This window comes from Phoxinus phoxinus (genome assembly GCF_949152265.1).
Source record: "Phoxinus phoxinus genome assembly, chromosome: 5".
Lineage (NCBI taxonomy): Eukaryota > Metazoa > Chordata > Actinopteri > Cypriniformes > Leuciscidae > Phoxinus > Phoxinus phoxinus.
Genome location: NC_136880.1, coordinates 32,932,193 through 32,952,355, shown reverse-complemented (window position 1 = coordinate 32,952,355; position 20,163 = coordinate 32,932,193). Strand labels below are relative to the sequence as shown.

The 20,163-nt window shown below is 37.5% G+C and overlaps 1 protein-coding gene and 1 long non-coding RNA gene across 4 annotated transcripts in view; one reads left to right on the top strand and one right to left on the bottom strand.

Moving 5' to 3' along the window:
- Positions 1 to 20,163, top strand: part of LOC306999356 — a 36,874-nt gene that overhangs the window by 695 nt on the left and 16,016 nt on the right. For 2 of the 3 annotated variants that reach the window (XR_013797831.1, XR_013797832.1), the window contains exons 2-4: positions 9,868 to 10,003; positions 10,158 to 10,238; positions 10,455 to 10,671. This is a non-coding gene — a long non-coding RNA (uncharacterized lncRNA). Of the gene's footprint in view, positions 1 to 3,497; positions 3,636 to 4,175; positions 4,396 to 4,489; positions 4,644 to 4,781; positions 4,913 to 9,867; positions 10,004 to 10,157; positions 10,239 to 10,454; positions 10,672 to 20,163 lie in introns of those variants that run through there. The other variant, XR_013797833.1, reaches the window with a different exon arrangement.
- On the bottom strand, positions 5,286 to 19,069 carry mmp14b (matrix metallopeptidase 14b (membrane-inserted)). Its single transcript, XM_079613933.1, has 10 exons — positions 18,407 to 19,069; positions 11,700 to 11,848; positions 11,121 to 11,243; positions 10,448 to 10,755; positions 9,832 to 9,993; positions 8,808 to 8,974; positions 8,584 to 8,722; positions 8,318 to 8,468; positions 8,120 to 8,235; positions 5,286 to 7,338 (listed from the first exon to the last, which is right to left on the bottom strand). Exons 1-10 carry the CDS (start codon positions 18,491 to 18,493, stop codon positions 6,896 to 6,898), a joined length of 1,845 nt encoding a protein of 614 aa, XP_079470059.1. The 5' UTR covers positions 18,494 to 19,069; the 3' UTR covers positions 5,286 to 6,895.

Here is a 20,163-nt window from a genome sequence, read left to right as displayed (position 1 = left end):
TTTACCCTCAGGCCATCCAAGATGTAGGTGACTCTTTTTTTCTTCTTCAGTAGAACGGTAAAGAAGAATTTTAGCTGAAACCGTGGTCCTCTGTGATTCATATATTGGGTTTCATCCAAAAAAAACATATAGACAAAACAAAATTAAAACCTGTGGCTACTGATAAATTGAGGTCACTGAGGTACAGTAAGTAGGCTACCTCTCTTGGAATCCATTTCCATGAGTTCCTTTTTGTATGAGTTTGTGTGTCAGACAGACTCTGGGATTAGGTAGCACTTGTTGCATCATTCTTTTCAGAAGTTTCAAATCTTAGTCGGGTCTTTTTTTTTGTTGTTGGCCAAAATAAGTTCTTCAGAAGTGGGTTTGGTTATCAGTGCAGCAGCGGTGTACAGTAATTCACAAACCACACACGGGCAGTTAAACCATATAGGGCACATGGGAGTAACTCCTAAAGGAATATTCCATGTTCAGTTCAAGCTGTCGACAGCATCTGTGGCATACAGTCGAATACCACAGAATTACTTTGGCTTGTGTCTCATTTTATAAAAACAAGTAAAAGTTGCGTTTGCAGTAATGCATTTACAGTGGCTGTTTATGGGGCATGGCATTAAACCTGGGAAAAATGCTACAATACTATGTATAGCACACTACTTAAACATATCTTTAACATGTAACTAGTGTGATAAAATCAATTACTAACTTGTTTCTAATCAAAGTAATATGCAATTCTTCAATTCCTGTTATGGCTAATGCTTGTAAACCCTAAACTTTTGCGCCATGTGCAAGGATACCAGAAAGTACATACATAGAAAGTCCACACGCATAATTGAGTCTATAATATATAACCAGATGTTCATTCACCTAGAGCATTACTGCCAGTGCTAAAAGGATGATTTAAACAACTTTATCGCCGCAATAACAATTTGTACAGAAGAGATAAATATAAGCTCTTAAATACAAATACTAATTGCCCCCCCCCCCCCCGTACTTCTATTTTTAAAGGTATTTCTGTTGAAGCATCATTTTTTTACAAGCTGAGGAGGAAAAAAATCCCTCTAAAGGATAAAAGAAAATGACCAAATCTATATACTATGACAACAGTTCAGACCCATCTATCAAGCTCCAAAAAGGACAAAATCATGAATAAAAAAATTTAAGCCTAGTCCATATGACTTAATATAAATTCACAAGTTGTATTCCCTTTCAATGAAGTTCACAATTCTTACAAGATTTAATTTAATTGTCACCAGATTTCTTTTGCATTGGTTTGTGTTTTTGTTTGCTTTTTTTAAAGCTGGACAGCTCTATAGTCACTATAAACTGTCACTGTATGGACAAGGGGTGCATGTACATTCTTTCAAATGTTTCTGTTTTACTTCTGAAATAAGAGCATGCAGGTTTGGAAGGATATGAGAGTGAACAAATAATGACAGAATTGTAATTTTTGGGTGAACTATATCCCCGTAACTTCTTTTGAACCTGAAAAAAAAACACACTTTAAGGGAAGCAGGGAGAAGAACAACTAGGCTATGCATTTTGTCCTAAATCTTGTCCAGGTCGGGTAATGTAAGGATAGGGCCCTCAGATCAGGCTACAGTACCACATCCTGTCAGTCCTGTGATAACTGCTGATGAATGAGCAGTGTAAACAGATTTTAAGCAATCTTCAGCAGACGCCCCCTTCCCACCGCACTGCCTTTTGTGTCCAGCAGTTGGAGAAACTAACCACAAGGCTCCTTTTTCAAAGCCCCCCTCTGATGTGGCATCTCAGAACTCTTTCTAACCTCCTTTCTTTCTCTCACTACCCCCAAAGCCGCTTGGTTCAAGCTGTAAAAACTTGAATTCTTCATGCAAAAATTCTGCTTATAGCACAAAAGCTGGAAACCGCTGCTTTTCAGACGTTTTACGAACACGTTTAGAAAGAATCGATGTAAACCTTCTTGTATTTGTGCATCATGTTTCTCATCCGTTTCCTTTGCTTTGAGTTAGACTTTGATGACATAGATTTATATATGAGAACCATATGTGGTTCAGTGTTGGAGGAGGGGCGACGGGATCTAATGCAAGTCAACCTGACGAGAATAGAGGGAGCACTGGGTGGAAAAAAAGGAAATATTAAATACAGACAAGGAGGGGAACATATACCTCATGCTTCTGATGTGGCAGTCCAGTCATTAAAGTCATAAGGTGAAGAAAGAGTCCAGTTAACTGTTGCAGGCCTGAACTGAAGCAGGGGGGTTTCCTGGAGGATGTGACTGGGTCAGAGTGAGGGTAGCAGGGTTTGGTGCTGTAGGGTGGGGGGAGGGTAAAACACTGATTCAGCAGCTCCTGGTCGGGAGTCTTTTCCTGCCCAGTTTGGAAGTCTTTGCCTTTTAAAGAAGGAGGGAAAGAACCAACACTATGAGTTTAGAGATGTTGATTGTTTTACTTCCTATAACCTGTTTTTTTCCCACATTCTCCTGTCTGGAACAGCGGGGGGAAAAAACTACTCGCACCACACCCTGTCTTAAGTGTAGACGGTATGTTTCCCATAGCTCAACACGTTAATGCAGGTGCCTCTTCTTTTATGCACATTTTAAGCACACTCAGCATTACCTAACTAGATTTATTCTTTACTGGCATGTAAGAAAATGCAAACTCTCAAGAAAAGAAGTATATTGTGTTTGATTAGTAACGGAATTAGTCTCTTATGCTCACCTCAAATGCTGCATTTGTTTGATTAAAATAGAGTAAAAACAGTAAAATTACAAAATATTACAATTTTTATTTTATTTTAATGATTTAAAAAAATAAACATATGGGGACGGTTGTATTTTCAGCAGTTTTCAGTGTCACATGATCCTTCAGTAATCATTCTAATATGATGATTTGTTGTTCAAGAAACATTTCTTCTCAATGTTGAAAACAGTTGCGCGTGCTTAATATTTTTTGTGGAAACCGTGATATGGAAATGTATTTAGAGAGATGAGTTTGCCAAATTTCATTGTAGCTGTTGTATGTATGTGTTAAAGCCCATTGGAGCCGAATGACTTATGATTTGCTGCTTTATGGCTCGATGAAACTAAAACCATGTGCATCCTACATTACTGTTAATTTACATCCTGTACAGCATTGAAAGTTACTAGCTGTGGAAAAACATGTGTTTGCATTTAGGAGCATCACATTCACATGCCCCATATTTATTCCATATTTTTTCACGTAACATAGGTATATTTTACCCCCATCACTATTAACAGATCCTTTTAAGTGTGATAACCTTAAAATGGTTCGCATAATGGCTAAAAATCACTATTGTGGTCCAGGTTTTGTTTTCCCTGAAAAGATTATAATTTTTCCTTTTTTCTCTCCCTTCATTAAAGAGGTAAAATAGCCAAGATGCCCCTTTGGCTATTTAACCTCTTTAATAAAAATGTATACAAAATAATGATTTCAGGGTTATTGTATGAAAATAAAGTTTTCCCTCAAGTTTCCTTCAAGGTCTGTCTGTTTTCTCATTAGGCTTGGAAAGACAGGAATTCTCTCCATAAGGAAAGAAGTGGACACAGCCTGTCAAGAAAGGGTGTTAAATAGCATGTGACCGACTTCATTCGAACTAGCAGAGCGCTGTGAAGACGTAAAATGGATCACAAAGAGCAGGCAAGTCTCCCAGAGACCTTCAAAAAAGAGAGAATGTGTTTTAAGAGGGAGACTTGAAATGTTTGTGGTGATACTAATGTTTTCAGTTAAGCCTTGTTTAAGAAAAAAAGTGAGTCACTTAGCAGAAACTGCAGGAAACTCAACTCTACTTGCCTGGAGAAAAAGAGAGAGAGAGAGAAATGGAGGGAATTGTGGGCAGAGCAGAAAGTGCTGAGGTTGTTCTTCGTACTGCAGAATCAGCTGGGAAAAGATTGAACTTGCTTAAAATGTGTGCACAGAGTGAAATAGGTTGAGAACTTGTTTAGCAAGATACGCTCTGGCTGAAATGCATACATTAGTCTGTGCCTTTAGGAACAATGCATCACAAATACTTTATACATCTTTGAGGGCCTGTCATTGGGTAATGGGTATCTTATTAGATTGCAATGCACATTTATGTTTTGACATGTCTGATTGAAAAAAAAATCAAGATCAAAGATCATTTGTATTACATCAACAGTTTGTGCACAGATAAGTCGTGTTTTCCTCTATCTCCTGCAGTGTGCTGGTATTAAGGCAGTTTGGATTCCAGATGTTGTTGATGGAATTCTCCTTGATCGTTGGCCTCCGAACGTCCGCCTCCCGAAAGCCTCGTGACTGGACCCAGAGTGCCAAAACATTATCCATCTCCTGACGCTTATTCCAAACAGCAAATACATTCGGCTGTCTTCGCTAAATTGTATATTAACACATTGATTTGAGTGTCATCTCTCACTTACATGTATGATTTTTCCTCAATCAGTATCTGGAAGTGTAATTATTCTCAAAGACGCACACGCTCGCATTACAACAGAGATATGTTTCCTTGTGAACAGTGCCAAAGGGGTTAGCAGAATTATAATCATTCCTGGTTTCGCTTAATCCTTGGACCTAGTCTGCTTTTTCCATCCCATTTATATGGCCAAGTGTTTCCGAGTGCCAGCAAAAGGGAGGAGAAAAGAAGTATGGACTGAAGTGACAAGAAAAGAGGTAGTTCTATGCAAAAGAAATAAGCTTATGTGCGGGCATCAAACTGTATGTGTGAAAGAGCAGGATGTTTGTCTTATTCTGTGGTCATAACTTGAGGAGCAAAATGAGATGCGCTAATTTGAGATATGTTTCTTACAGGGAGTTAAAGAGCAGTTCGGAAAATATGGCTAAGGAAGGCAAGAAGTCTTGGAATCGGATACAGGTTATGAGGAGCAGATGGAGATTAGGACGCAGATGCATTTCCCTTCCCCTCGCTGTTGTGCAGGAGAGTGAGTGGGCTAAACAAACATATTAAAGGCATAGTTCACCCAAAAATAAAAATTCTGTCATCATTTACTCACCCTCATGTTGATTCAAACATGTTTGACTTTCTTTCCTCTGCAGAACACTAAATAATATATTCTGAAGATTGTTTTGGTGACAATTGACTTCCATTATAAGGGAGAAAAACACTGGGACATTTCTCAAAATCAAAATCTCAAAATTATCTGTGTTCCACAGAGGAAAGAAAGTCATACAGGTTTTTTTTTGGGTGTAAGTGATAACATAATTTTTATTTTGGGGTTAGGCATTCAGCTATGACTATGACATATATTTTAAAACAACATAGAAAGTATAAAAAAGAACAATCTGACGGCAAAGAAAACTTACAAAATATTTTATTTTTGACTTAAACATAAAAAAAGGTTTGAAACAAGCACAAATTATTTTTAGATAATGATCATCATCATTTAAATATTATTATCATTATTGTTTTTTTTTTAATCCAACTTCAAAATTCCAATTTAAAAAAGCACCACAATTTATCAATAATTGTAAACACAAGCAATGAAAATGTTATTTTCATATTTAAAAATTTATTTCATTTCAAAAATACAAACCCACCCATTCACTTTCCCCCAAATTAAGGCCACTTCATAAGACATACATTATTGCCTGTCCAGCAGGACATTTTTAATGACGATTGTTAAAATAAAATTAAAAAACACATTCTTGACACGGAGAACAATAACAATAGTAATAATCATAATGATACTGACATCATCATTATCAATAATAGTAATTATTTAAAATACAGTACAATATAAAGCCATACTACTGAAGGACACAGACAGACAGCACAGCTTTGCAGGCATTGTTAGTGGGATAAGTATCAATTATCTTTGGAAAGGCACATGACTTTGGATTCTTAACCTGAGTTGGGAGTTACATGGGGTGGGAACAGACCCTGTGTTGGTTTAGTTATAAGAATTACCTTTCATGAGCCAATGCAGATAATGTTTCATGATATCTGGTGCACATGGAATCACTTATACAAGTACTATGGTGGTCCCATGGTTCAGAGACGGTAATACCATGGTACGGGATGATTAGTTTATTCATGCACTGTGGTATTTATATGGTACTACAGAGAATATCATATCATGGCACTAAAGCACTTTTAGACTGACTTCTCTAGTCTTATCCTGGAAGGATTTTTAAAAATGATTATACATTTTAAAATGATCACATCGATTTCTGACATTTTATAATATTTAGAGTATAACTTTAAAACTAGATTAAAACACGTTTAACTTAAAGAATTTTAAGTTTGATCATTTCAAACATTTTATTTCCATCACTGTGAGGACCCTTTACCATGGTACCACATCCAAAAACCATGGCTGTACCTGGCAGTGGCACTATTTGGTTATTATGGTTGCATTGAATGCAAAATGTGATAAGCATTGGCTGCAACCTGAGATAAGTACAAAGTCTTCTGATTGGGACAAACGCTGTTTTCGACAGTGGGTAAGAATTCACAATGAGTCAGACATACAATCACAACTTTAAAAGGACATTTACAAAAGGCTAAACAAACAGCGATGAGCTGGCGTCATGTTCTACACCAGAAGGGAAATAAGAGAAAGACATTGAGAGAAGAGGGGAGAGATGAAGTGAATGTGACACGGGTGGGGGGAAACAAGTACCATATGCCTTTGTACAGCGTGCAGGAAGAGCTCGGCACAGGTGAGAAAGCAAAATGTTCAAGACCACTAATTACAAAATATAAAAATGCAGAGATTTGTCTGAGTGGCATCATTTCTAAAGTAAACAACAAAGGGTCCCTTTTTGACCAAAACCATTTTTTTGTACTTTTCTCAATGCTTTTCTCATTTTGGTTTTGCTTTGCTAGTAAGTCCCCTTCTTCCATATTCTCAATTCTCTCCTCTTCTCCCCTTCCCTTTCTTCCATTATCCCTTCTTAAACGTTTAAACCTTGTCCAGTAGGGAGCGTTGGCAGTAGAGCAAGCGTCTTGGTGTGCCGTACCTGCGGAAGAAGAGAAGTGCTCCGAGCGTAAGGATCACGCAGACCAGCAACATAAGTGGCACCACAACGGCAGCTGCTCCTCCCCCACTGCTGGGTGCATCTTCAACCTTGATTATGATCACCTCCGTCTCTTCCTCAGTCTTGTCTTCTTCATGTGTGCGGTCACGTTCACGCTCCCGTTCCCTTTCACGCTCCCGTTCCCGTTCCCTTTCACGCTCCCTCTCACGGTCACGGTCACTTCCTTCGCCACCGCCACCTGTATTGGAGTCCTCATTAGGACAGCCCATCCAATCTTTAAGTGCAGACTTGGGGTATCCAGGCTCCACTTTTAATAACTGGTTGTTAAACTTCCAGTACTTATTGGCTTTGTAGAAGTAGGTATAACCTGTGAATTTAAGAGAGAAAAGGTCAGGACTATACAATACCGGTAGTAGTGATCTTTGGCCCAAAGCCTACATTCTGACTTTTTCAGTAAAACTACAGTAATTAGTTTTTTTTTTTTTTCTAGTATTAAACAGGACAGTGGATAGAGGCATGACACTATTTGGAAAGAGGAAGGAATGGGAGTCAGGAAATGACAAAGGACACAACTTGTGTCCTAATAAATGTGATAAATACAATATAAATCCCCAAAAAGGTATATATATATATATGCTGATTTGGTCCTCAAGAAGCATTTCTTATTATTGTCAAAGTTTCCACAAAAATATTTAGCCGCACAACTGTTTTAAACCATGTTTTTTCAGGATTTCGAAATGTATAGAAATAATAATAAAAAACAGCATTTATTTGAAATAGAAATCTTTTGTGACATTATCTGAGTGAACAGAAAACATCTGATTGGCTGTGATTTTATTATATTATGCAGTGTTTTTGCTTTTTGTATGGACAGACAAATTGCTTAGAACCATTAGAAACGTGCTGCGTATGTTTTGAACATAGTAAGAGGGTTTTGTTTTCTTGGGTTAATGCAGAATTCTGTGTGCCTATGTCTGATTGACAGTATACTATACAGAATTGTCAAAGAACCATGTCAGAATAAAAAAGCAGATTATAAATCAAATTATTTAAAAAAATTATGAAGTGAAAGCTAAAACAGTTCAAGCGCATAGACTGGAGGTTGATTTAAAAAAAAAAAGAAAGGCAGAAGGCGGCAAAGGACTTACTTTGATCTCGACTCATGAAGGCAGCCTTTATGTTGTCTGGGACCCCTTGCCATGTACTCACAGGTTTGGGGTAATCTGGATCCACTGACTGCGTGTCTTCATTGTAACGATAATATCTGATTGAAGATAAGAAATGGTTTCAGATCTAAGCTCCCTTTGTGCCCGTGCCTTATATAATGGGATAACAAAGCTACTAACTTGTTTCCTCTGAAGAAGTAGGTGTAGCCAGTAGGCGTGTAGAGGAGGGCTGCGTCCAGTTTGTCCTTAGGAAGACCATTACCCATTTCTCTCAGTGTCTTCGGGTAACCTGACTCCAAGTTTGACTCAGTGAACACCCAATGCCTGTCCCCTGCAAGTCAGAGATGACAAAATGCATTACTTCTGGAGCAATAAGCAGGTCTGTTAAAGCCTGAGCACAAATCCCCTTTTTTCCCATTGAAATCATGATAGAAGACTACTAGTACCTTTAAAGAAGACAAATTTTCCATCCTCTCTTTCATAGGCAGCATTGATAATTGTAGGCAGACCTCTCCAGAAATGTCCAATTGGCATGGGGTAATTTTCCATAACCCGATTATTACGTACGCGCCAGAACCACTTATCCTAAAACACAGGTACAGGAATTGTGATGTGTGATACATAATGTATGATCTTCAACCCAATATGTACACAAATATTCTGTTAGTACCTTAAACACAAACATTTCTCCTCTGAAAATGCCAATGGTGTCAAAATGGCCCTCGCAGATGTCAGGACCAAAGCCAGGTCCCCCGGGCCTGTATGGTGTGGGATATGGAGTGTGGTGGGGGGTCTGAGGGGTGACAGGTGGTCGTGGGCGTCCTCCCGTGTTTGGTCCTGCAGAGAGTAAAATTTCAGTTTAGTAAATTAGGTCATAAATTAAACCTAAATATTTAGAAAAATGCTGCTGTTCATCTCTATATGTTGCACTGTTATTTAGATTTCATTAGTTGTATATATTGAATAATGTTCAAATCAGTGCTTAATTAGCTTGTTTGCATTAACATTTATTCATGCAGTTTTTATCCCAAAAGAATAAGCTTTGGATAGCAAAGCAGAATAATTTGCTAATGATATATATATGTATACACTATTACAGTTTTTATTAATTTTGAATTGGCTTTACAGTTTTCCTTTTTCATTTGTATAATGTTTTGTCATTTTGTTATGTGCTATTGTCATTTTTGTTAGTGTATTATAATTTATTTTTGATTGTTTTAAATATTACAATTCACTTTTATTTCAGTTGTAGGTTTAGTTTTGCATTTTTAAAACTGATACAATTTCTCTGTGTAAACTACAAAAATGCGAATTTGTGAAAACAGTAACGTTAAAGTAAAGTAAAGTTACATCGCCAACTACTGGCCTGGCATAAATAATAAAGCGTTTTTAATCGTTTTCGCGCATCTGTGATTTTGGGATCGTTTTGACAACGTTGTCGTCTGTACGCGAAAAACACAAAGGAAAAACTTTTCCATTTTCAGTTCATTGTTGTCATGTAAACATACCCTGAAACTCATTTCAGTTAGTTGCCAAGGCAACACTTCTAAATTTCATTTCGTTTAGCCTGTTTTTCAACAAATATTCACTTTATTTAACAGTTGAATTAATTTTAGTTAATGATAATAACCCTGACTTGACAGAACTATGGTGTGGTTTAACAATTAAAGTTGTGATGATATTGACTGTTTTACCATAAAGCTGCTGAATCCCTTTACGGTCGTCTTCAGGAAGCTCAAAGTTCTCCGTGTCCATCCACTGGTAGAAGGGAGCCATGATGGCGGACGGGTCATTTGAATGTTCCAATCCCAGGGCGTGACCCAGTTCATGAACAGCCACCAGGAACACATCATTACCTGAATGAAAGTAAGAGAAAACCATGTCAGCACAGGATAAATTTGGCTAACCTTAAGTAGCATTCTGTATAATTGTGTAGTGTACAATAAAAACAACAATTTTAAGACGCAAAGAATATAGCATAGAATGACTGCTGGAAGTTATTATTCTTTTTCTTTCAAAGCTTTTTTTTAGGCATTCAGTCCACAGCAGGGAAACAAAAAAGCTTTTCAGATAGAGACGTTCCAAACATTCTCATGAAAAGGTAAGGCTGATTAAATTGAATAAAAGTGCTCACACACACAACACTTGCTTGGACTTGCCTTACACTTTCTTGCACAAATATTCAAACCAAGTAGGTTGAACTAATTTATGCATGTCTAAACAAGAACCACCATCCATACTGACACAAACAAGTGAAGAACCCTGGGAGGTCTAGAGTATTCCCTAACTTCTAGTGGTGCTGCTGCTTACCCAACAGGTCACGATTGCCAATTGTCCAAGGTTCTGCTGCATCGAAGTGTGTGTCCCCTCCTATGCCATTGCCTGGGAAGTAAGCATGAGCCAAGAAGCCTCCTTCACCGTCAAACGGACTGGCGTCTCCATGAAAGCCATCAGCGAAAAAGAGCATGATGTCGGCAAAGTCTTCAACCTTGTCTCTAATGTCACTGTAAGAGATCTCTCGGAATCGCAAAGGGGTAATGCTTTCCCACACTTTAAAGGCTTTTCTGATGGCCTCAAATGTCTCGTATTCACCAACTTTTGGTGTGTAGTTCTGTATGCTGAAAAAGAGATAAGAAAGAAGGATTGGAGAGGCAATCAGAGAAAAGTAGGCCATAGGAAAAAGAGGAATATAGAAAGGAGAGGGGGAGAGAAAGTGATTTACATTACAGACAAGTCACACAGGAATTTTGGCCCTGGCTGCAGTGGAGCAGAATCGTATAGTAAGGCCAAAGATGACTTTTCCATAAGTGTGGTGTGTATTTACTAAAGCATAGCCACAGCCATATCTAAACGTTTATGACAGCAAACCTCAATTAATTGGTAATGGTTTGGACGAGTTTTGCGCCTAAAATGACTTAAATGCAGTTTAAAATGCAGTTCTTCTTTATTGATCCAGCAGAATAGAGTTAAGGTTGTCTCTTACCAGAATGTGAGGTCATTTTTATCCCATTTCAGTCCCTGGATTGCGTAGCGCTTCTTTCTCAGGTTGCTTTTCAGTTCAGCTCCGAACTTGTCTGGGACGCCACAGCGGGGCCTCTTCATTGCCCTGGCGATCACAGTCCAATACATTAGATCATCCACCGCACAACAGATTTAATTTCAGTGATTTTGGACAGGATGGCCGTTAATTTCTGTCCTCATATATTCTACATCTTCCGTGCCTCATTGCACACCAGTGGAGGATTGCTGACACAATGCTCTAGTTTTCCATTCTCTCCTTCCAAAACTAACAAGCACATAACTGATGGGCCAAAATAATTCCACAGAGATATCTATAAGCTCTTGAATCTCCCGAACTAGCTACAGGTGTTCAGAAAATGCGACATGGATCCAATGAAGGAAATAATGTATCATCTAGACCCATTTTTTTATCAGGAACATATATATATATACATATAATTTTTTTATTTACTTTTTAAGAAATGCGATCCTGGACATGGCAGCACTAATAACACTACAATATACGTTTGCTGTCTCCTCAACCATGTGGCAGCTGACTTACTCTAGAGTAGTGGGATCCATGCTGCCAGTGATTTTCAGGCCATAGAATCTCTGCATGGCAGCAATGGCAGAGGAGACGGAGTGAGGAGAGCGGGCCGTATGTGTGCGGAGATCACCAGGTGGCAAATAACCATATTGCTGTAGCCATGCCTAGAATGGGACAGAAAGAGAGACACAAATATTCATTACTGAACAATATTTCACAACTATATGAATAGATATTAGGGTGATGGTTTCCTTATTTTATGTTGTTGTGTATGAGGACAAACTGTCATGCAGATCTGTTGTGTGACTGCATCATAAAACTCAGTTGCTAAAGCGTCCTGTTTCACCTGGTTAGTTTCTTTTTAGGTATCTGTATCAAATATTTTGTCTTGTTTTCCAGTAAATAAATAAAAAAAAGTTACATTTGAGGACTTTTTAAAAAAATATTATGAACACTACCATTCAAAAGTTAGTTTTGTGGGTCAGTAAGTTGATCAAAAGTGATGGTAAAGACTCTTAAGTTGTTACAAAAAATTGCTAAATTCTGTTTCTTTGAAGGCCCTGTTTCCACCTGGTATTAAGATGCGTTTTGATAGATCAGATCACAAGTGGATGAGGCCGACACACCCGTTTACACCTGGTATATTAATCCATCTTTTGTCCGCTTTCAACCACTTCTGTCCTGATTTCTTTGAAGGGAGGGTCTATGGGCGGGTATAAGTATGTTTTTTTCAGATATTTCGATCTAATGGACAAAATAAGCTTGCGCAATTTACATAGGAATGTGCCCGGAGACGATGGGAAAAAACCCCGGAAAGCATCAGCTTTAGTTTCTGCTCTGATAGCCACAAGAGTGTGTTTTGAAAATCAGGAATGGTTAGAGAACATTGTCCTTGGTACGTTTTTCGACTACCTCTGGAAGTGGTCGAAAGCGGACAAGCTCAAAACTTTTACACCCCGTTTACACCTGTATTTAGCGTCGTCCACTCGTGATCCTATCGACCAAATCACCAAAATGCATCTTAATACCAAGTGGAAACAGGGCCTAAGAATCCTGAAAAGGGTGTATAAAGAAATATAAAGCAGCACAACTGTTTTTAATATTGAAAATTATTAATGTTTCTTGAGCACCAAATCAGCATATCAGAAGGATCATGTGACACTGAAGACTGGAGTAATGATTTCAAAATTCAGCTTTGACATTATATATATATATATATATATATATATATATATATATATATATATATATTAAAATAAAATAAACATTCTTTGAAAACCAAGTTGTAATAAAACATTGTGATCAAATAAATTCAGTCTTGGTGTGCATAAACTTAATTCCAAAAAAACATTTTAAAAAGTCTTACCGACCCCAAACTTTTGAACAGTAGTGTGTATCTTGATTTTATTTATCTTGCCCCATTCCAACAAAACTTTGCTAGATTTGTTCTAAAACAAGAAAAAAAGCTATTTGTAATAGCTTAAGCTAAATTCAAGATATATTCTGAATCGTATTATTTTAAGCAATTTTGATTCTCAATTAAATGCTAACTTTTTTTAAGGACGTTTACCTTTTTTTACTGGACAACCAAACAAAATACAGATTAAGAAAAAAAAATGTGCATAGAGAAGATATGGTATTCCGCATATAGCTTAGCAGTTGATATTACTATGCATTGAATAAATAGCTTCGGTGAGTGTGAAATTGAGTTGACAAAACAAGAACTTGGAGATGGTCACAAACCCAAGGGATTGGGCAAGGTTTCTTACTACAATTCATGAAACAAAAGCACAGTAACAGGGCCTCTATTCAAAATTCACTTAAAGAAATACTTCTAAACAAATCTATATATCAAGTGTGTGTGTCTAGACTGATTTATGACCTTGCTTTCCTTTGAGACAAAAGAAGCTGCATTATCTCTGTCATGAAACAGTCAGTGACGGCACAAATGCATTTCTGTTTCTAGCAATATAGGATGATAGATGAGATGATGAAAGGAGAAATGTTATCTGTCTGTGACTCCCTCAGGGAGACAAGATACTGTCTCCAGTTAAACCAAACTGTCAGTCAGTAATTTCCCTGGGAATTTCTGGTTAATACCATTGAAACCTCAGAGACAGAGCCCTTATCCCGTAATCCCCCTTTCCCTACCTCCTCCTCCACCACCATCTCTCTCTCTCTCTCTCTCTCTCTCTCTCTCTCTCTCTCTCTCTCTCTCTCTCTCTCTCTCTCTCTCTCTCTCTCTCTCTCTCTCTCTCTCTCTCTCTCTCTCTCTCTCTCTCTCTCTCTCTCTCACACACACACACACACACACACACACACACACACACACACACACACACACACACACACACACACACACACACACACACACACACACTACTGCAAGAATGAAGGGCAACAATGTAGACACACCCTATGGGGCCTCACTACACCCTCGTTCAGCTGTAGCTCATATAGAGAAAAACATGTGGATCACATGATTTGGCTGTCGTAGCTTGTGTGGTCTTTGTGAGTAAAGTGTCAACAGAAAGAGGTTCCTCAGCATGATCAGCATGTTTTATGTCTATTATGGTGTTCTCTGGCTGAATGTGTTTTTGAGTGTGTTTTGGCAGCAGATGTGATTACGTCCACAGTCAGATGCTTCAGAGAATGTAGTAAGTTGATGTAATCCTGGAATTTTTTTTTTGTCCGAACTTCCTGTTTTCTTGTACTCTTTATTCCTTTATTTTCCTCTATTTTTATTCATATTTACTCCGTTTTTTGTCTCAGTATCTTTTCTTGTCTGGTTTTCCTAACTTCCTCGTAATGCTTCTCCATTCCTTTCTATCATCAGACAGTGAATAGTGCAGTTTATATGGCTGTCTAACTCGCTCTTAGTCCTCCACAGCACAAACAAAGCTTCAGTGTGTTATATCCATATGAGGGAAGGAAGGCTGTTTATGGGATATGGATTGGTGGGGGGATGGCTGAGATTGTGAGAAAGTAGCGTGTAGTGAACTGAAACGGGACAAGCATCATGTGTGATGTATTTGCTGTTGCGCAACATTTCATCTCCCTAAAAAAACAAGTTCGAAATTGGAGATCAAACACATCCCTGCAGAATCTATCTCTGTTTTCAAGTACTTGCTGTCTTCCTCATGGAGGAAGTCACTTCCACGAAAAAATCAAACATCTTTACATTTTCACTCATTCTCCCCTAAAGTTATAAATACAATTTGGACATAATATTCACATTAATTACTGGCTATGACATCCTTGACTTCTGTGGTATGCTAAAGTGGTGGTACCACCTCCACAAGATGACCGGTCTATGATTATGTCATTATACTAAGAATCAAGACTACTACTGGGGAAAACTATTTGCAAAGATCTGTGTTGGGTTTGTGCCTGTGAATATCCAAAATAGCAAATGTTTTATCATTTGAAATATCTGACGTCCCTTGTTTTTCATTTAAACTTGGAATTATATTCCTTTATTCAGTGGTTCTATGAGATGATCTTGTCATTGCCATCCAGAATTTTTTCAATGAATAATTTTATTATAATAAAAATAAAACCTGGGTGGTTTCAGGAGGGTGTAATAAATCACTTCAAATGCAATGGAAAATACAGAAACAGTCCTGCTTGTAGTCATAGCTTGCAAATTGTATTAAATAATTTCAGTCAATATAAATTTTTGCCTGACATGCCAGAAGATACCTGAAACTTTTTTCAAAACGTTTTACGGGGTACGACAGCATGCAATATCTTTTATAAAAGGAGCAATAGGCACCATTTTGTGTTTGCACGCAGATGCATAATAAAATCAGAGAGACTTGAGAGAAAGACATGCAATTTTAAGGGAAAATGAGTCACAACTTCCATTTACTCTGGGCCAATGGAATAACACAGAATCTGGGTGAGCATGTGGTGAATCCAAATCCAATGAAGCCAAATCATAAAAATGTAGTTCAACTGCTCAGGTTACGCCAAAGAACCTCAACAGCTGGCTAAATGTATCAACACCGTAACATCAACAGAATTGCCCCAAAAATAAATGGCTAATGTCATTGGAGTTTACACTACCACGAGTTTACCAGTGAAGTTTACTTATCATGAAAAAATATACAAACTATGCAAATTCATGCACTGTGATGCACCTAAATCGCCTGTATTTTGGAATAAATTATATTCTTCAATGGTATTTTATTTTCAATTATTTTATTTATTTTTTATGAATACTGGTGAATGGATGCTCTGTTGAAAAAAATCTGAAGATGTACCAGTTAAAATTTTATAATAACAGCCAATGTATTTCATAGATCAAAAAGTCACATTTTTACACCTGGGGCACTTGGCTGTTTGATGACAAGAAAAATTATATTTTTAAATGGAAAGTGCATAATAGGAACATTAGGGGATCTTGAATATATAGGAAAGGCAGTTGGGAATTATCTTTCCAAGACTCTTTCTTACTGCAATAGTCTGTGGGTTGTTTGGCCTGAAGCGACAGGAACTAGACAATTTGTAGTCCAATTCAGCCTTTCATTTCTCTGTTATTCTATCGTTTCTGAAATGACATCACTTCTCAGCCCACAATAACTTCTATTCTTTATGCAGACTTGCATCATTCGCACCCCACCACATTTCCTGCCTGAAAAGATCAATCCCATTTTATTCCCATCTCTTTGTGTCTCTTTTCTGTAACATGCCACCCCCCTTCCACATCCCACTTACTTCCTTACACTTTGACACTACATCTCTAACTGTTGGCATCATCTCGCACATCTGTTCTAAAGCCGTGTGGTCAAGGCCGTATGGAAAATCCCCTGGCCATTTCCTCTGGTTTTGTCCTATAAAGGATGTGACTAGCCATATGTGGCCAAATACACATACCAAAAAAGTAATATGATGCAAAACTCCCTGGAAGTTCTCCGTAAATGTTGTAGCACTCATCAGGTGACTTATCCATGACCTGTCCATTTCTGTCAATGACGAGAAGTGCATCATAAAAATAGCATGTCATGGTTAGTATGGGAGTATATAACCAGTCTGACTTTCACAACGAAGGGGGGTGGATATAGACAGACACTAATATTGTTTAAAACCACAGATGTGCATGAGTCTATAGCATAAGGATATCCTTAAAGAATTAGGGAAACTTCCTGCAGGATTGTGATGACTTCCTGTAAGCCAAAGTGGAGAAAGAGAGGAAGAAAAGAGTCCATATGGAGTTAACTGCCCTGTCTAAACCCCTCCTCTCATTTTTGACCATAACCAAGGACAGATGTCATCCATTGCAGAAAAAAACCGTTCCCCCCAAACTCATCCTCAGCATATCCTTCCACCCTCTGACCACAACATTACAGTCAGGACTTTTCTTCCTGTTTTCTTGTGGTAATTGGTCGTTCTTTTTTGCGTCCTCAGCATATTTCAATCTCTGTGGTCTCTCACTTGACCTTAATTCAGAATCCTCCACTAAAAGTGTTTTACTTTGATCACTGAGCAGCCAGAGAGATCAGACATACTTAAATCTAAACATCTGTGACTGAATAATGCTACTGACTTTAAGATAATAAAATATTTCCCATATAAAGATGTAATTTGAGAACCTATAACATAATAACTTTAAAAGGAAATAAGTGTGCTATAAAGGGGTCTATAAATTAAACCTTTTTCATTTCAAATAAATCTAATGAAAAACTGTCAAATTATATTTTATGAAGCCTATTTTAGGACTATTGAGTTGTTTTGCATCATGACATTATTTGCATGACACTTGAGCATGTTCCCTCTCAAATGTCTCAATGTGTATTTTGTTTCTTGATTCTTTTTATTATTATTAATTTAATCAGCAGCAAACATTAAAGAAGAGGGATGAAATAAGACCTAGGCATAATGCATACATATACACACGCGTGACGCACACGAATACAAATTTTTTGTGCTTCTGAAAAGAAAACGAGATAAAAATGTTTAATTCCACAATGCAAAAATGTTTCATTTTCTTTATGCCTTTCTTTATGTATTTCCTGATTTTGTGGTGAAATATGACCCCCATATTTTCTTGACAGGCATTGTCTGATTCACAAGACTTTAAATCAAGGGCCCTTAAAGGAATAGTTCACTTTTTTTTTTTAAAAGAAGATATTTTGAAGAATGTTGGTAACCAAACAGTTGATGGACCCCATTGACTTCCATAGTATTTTTTTCCCTATGAAAGTCAGTGGGGTCCATCAACTGTCTGATTACCGACATTCTTCAAAATTCCTTCTTTTTAGAAGAAAAAAATTCATACAGGTTTGAAACACCTTGAGGGTGAGTAAATGATGACAGAAATTTCATTTTTAAGTGAACTATTCCTTTAATTCTCAGTCTTCTAAAGTAAGTAGCATACAGCATGAGTCTCATATCATACAATCATTTTTTTGTCAAGCATTGACCTACTTCAATGAAGATCACACATGTGCATGCATGTATTAGGCTAGTAGTGTTGTAGGCTAAAGTAATTGCCAATAGAGGTATGTCTGCTTAAAACGTGTTGCCTTTTGACTTTTATTAGACTATTTTATGTAGGCTATATGGATTTAAGCAATAGTATGCTGCTGTACAGCTTCTAGTATGCATTGGTGATCTCCAGACACAAGGTAAAACACTTGCCACCGCAGAATAGATCTGGGTGTGTTATCAGTGATAAATATGTATTAGCCTAAGTCTCGACAATAATGTAGGATACTCACCTCAGGTTTCGTGTCTTGTTTTGAGGATGATCTGTGCGCGCACACAAATATTAGGAGCAACAGCTCCGTTAACCCACTCCAACTCATTCTTCAGTCGATGAGTCCTTTGTTGAAAAAAGTTTATTAACGTTACTGTTAATAAAGTGTGGCTGCTCTTTGTAACTGTCAAAACATAACCACGCTTTAGAAGAAAAAATAATAATAAGCGGCAAACGTTACCACTTTTGTGGTACGAAATCGACGAGAACGTTAATTTCTCCAGGGAAAGGAGAATTCTGAACTAAATGTAAACAATTACTGCAATGGATTACTATTGCATCGCATTGACTGCAACTCTAAGTCCTAAAATCATTGTTTTATGCACTACGCGCTGAAATATTGCATAGAGATAACGCAGTGTAGTAAATATAAACAGTGATCCTTGGTCTCTTGTCTTATTTCTCTTTCATTGCGTAGTTGGATCAAATCTTCGGTTTCATATGCACAGCAGCCCGTTTCTCGGGGCTGTAGACGTGGTCGCTCGATAGGTGTTGCCAAAAACTGATCCCGCAAGTCAAGCCCTGCCTCCTCAACATTAGCCCATCCCGCTCCCTTCCACTGGTCGAACTTTATGACCTTGCTGATATCTTCCACCGCTTTGGTAGGCTCGACCTGAGGAAAAAGAAAATACTTAATCTGCCACAGCCTTTTTTATCCCTAACTAGCCTATTGTTTAGGTTTTGCCATTTTAATTCATGGTTTAGCTTGACATTCGTTTGGTGTTTTGTGGTACTTGAATGACTGGTCAAAACATTTGAAAGCAAACAGCATGACAAAATGATTAATGTCACATGATTGAATGGAAAGAATATGTGCAGGCCAGGGCATTGCTTTTTAATCTAATTTATCTTTTTATGTTATTGTATGTGTTGACAGTCATAAGAATGAGTGTGTATGGAAGTCATTGGAAATTCCCTACCATTATAGAAAAACAAATTGGTCAATTTTTATTTCTTTTGACTCAGGTTTACAGGAAAGGGAATATTATAATTATTATAGGCTATATTTATTTTTTTAGATTTTAATTAGGTTAGCAATTGTGTATCTTATCCAGACTCTTTAACTTGTGACAAATTCCCACAGACTGCCACAGTCCATTATTTTATGATTTCAGCCTTTCAGCTGCCAATGGATGCACAGTATCCATTTTTTTACGTTTCGATTTTATGTCTTCAGACTTGAGCTAAGGTTTAACACTGCCACCCACTGGTGTGATTCTGGACATTACATTATGTTACGCATATTGATGAAGAGATTCATATAAATACTGTATCAAGTCAGATCAAATCAGGAGCCTATCTTTTACTTTTATAAGAGCTTCAATCCTTATTGCTGAGCCGCCCTGAATGATTTGTGGAAAGATATAGTATACTTTTATAAAAAGGTTAAATTGTCAAGGTATGTTGACTTCAGAAGACATGGTGTGCGTTTTGAACTCATCATGGTGTTTCTGAAACTTTAAGTTCTTTTTACGAATACGTATGTGCCATTATCAGTGTGCCATTATCATCTATCTTGTGTTTCACACATCCATACATGTTGAAACCACCCTTGACCTTCTCTTATAGTAAATCCATTCAGTAGGTAACAAAGTAAAAGATTATTTATTAAGCCATATAAGTTTTTCCATTCCTCAAGTCCAAGTTTTTGTGCTTAGTATGCCATATTTTGTGACTCAGTGTGTTGGCCTTGGAGACATGCTTTTTTTTTAAATGCCA

What these genes read in the sequence shown, in the direction of transcription:
- mmp14b (XM_079613933.1), bottom strand. Translation starts at nt 18,493, where the DNA reads ATGAGTTGGAGTGGGTTAACGGAGCTGTTGCTCCTAATATTTGTGTGC. An exon ending in TGGCAATCGTGACCTGTTGG is followed by an intron (nt 9,994 to 10,447) that starts GTAAGCAGCAGC and finishes ACTTTCATTCAG; the next exon opens with GTAATGATGTGTTCCTGGTG. An exon ending in TACTTCTTCAGAGGAAACAA is followed by an intron (nt 8,236 to 8,317) that starts GTTAGTAGCTTT and finishes ATCTTCAATCAG; the next exon opens with ATATTATCGTTACAATGAAG.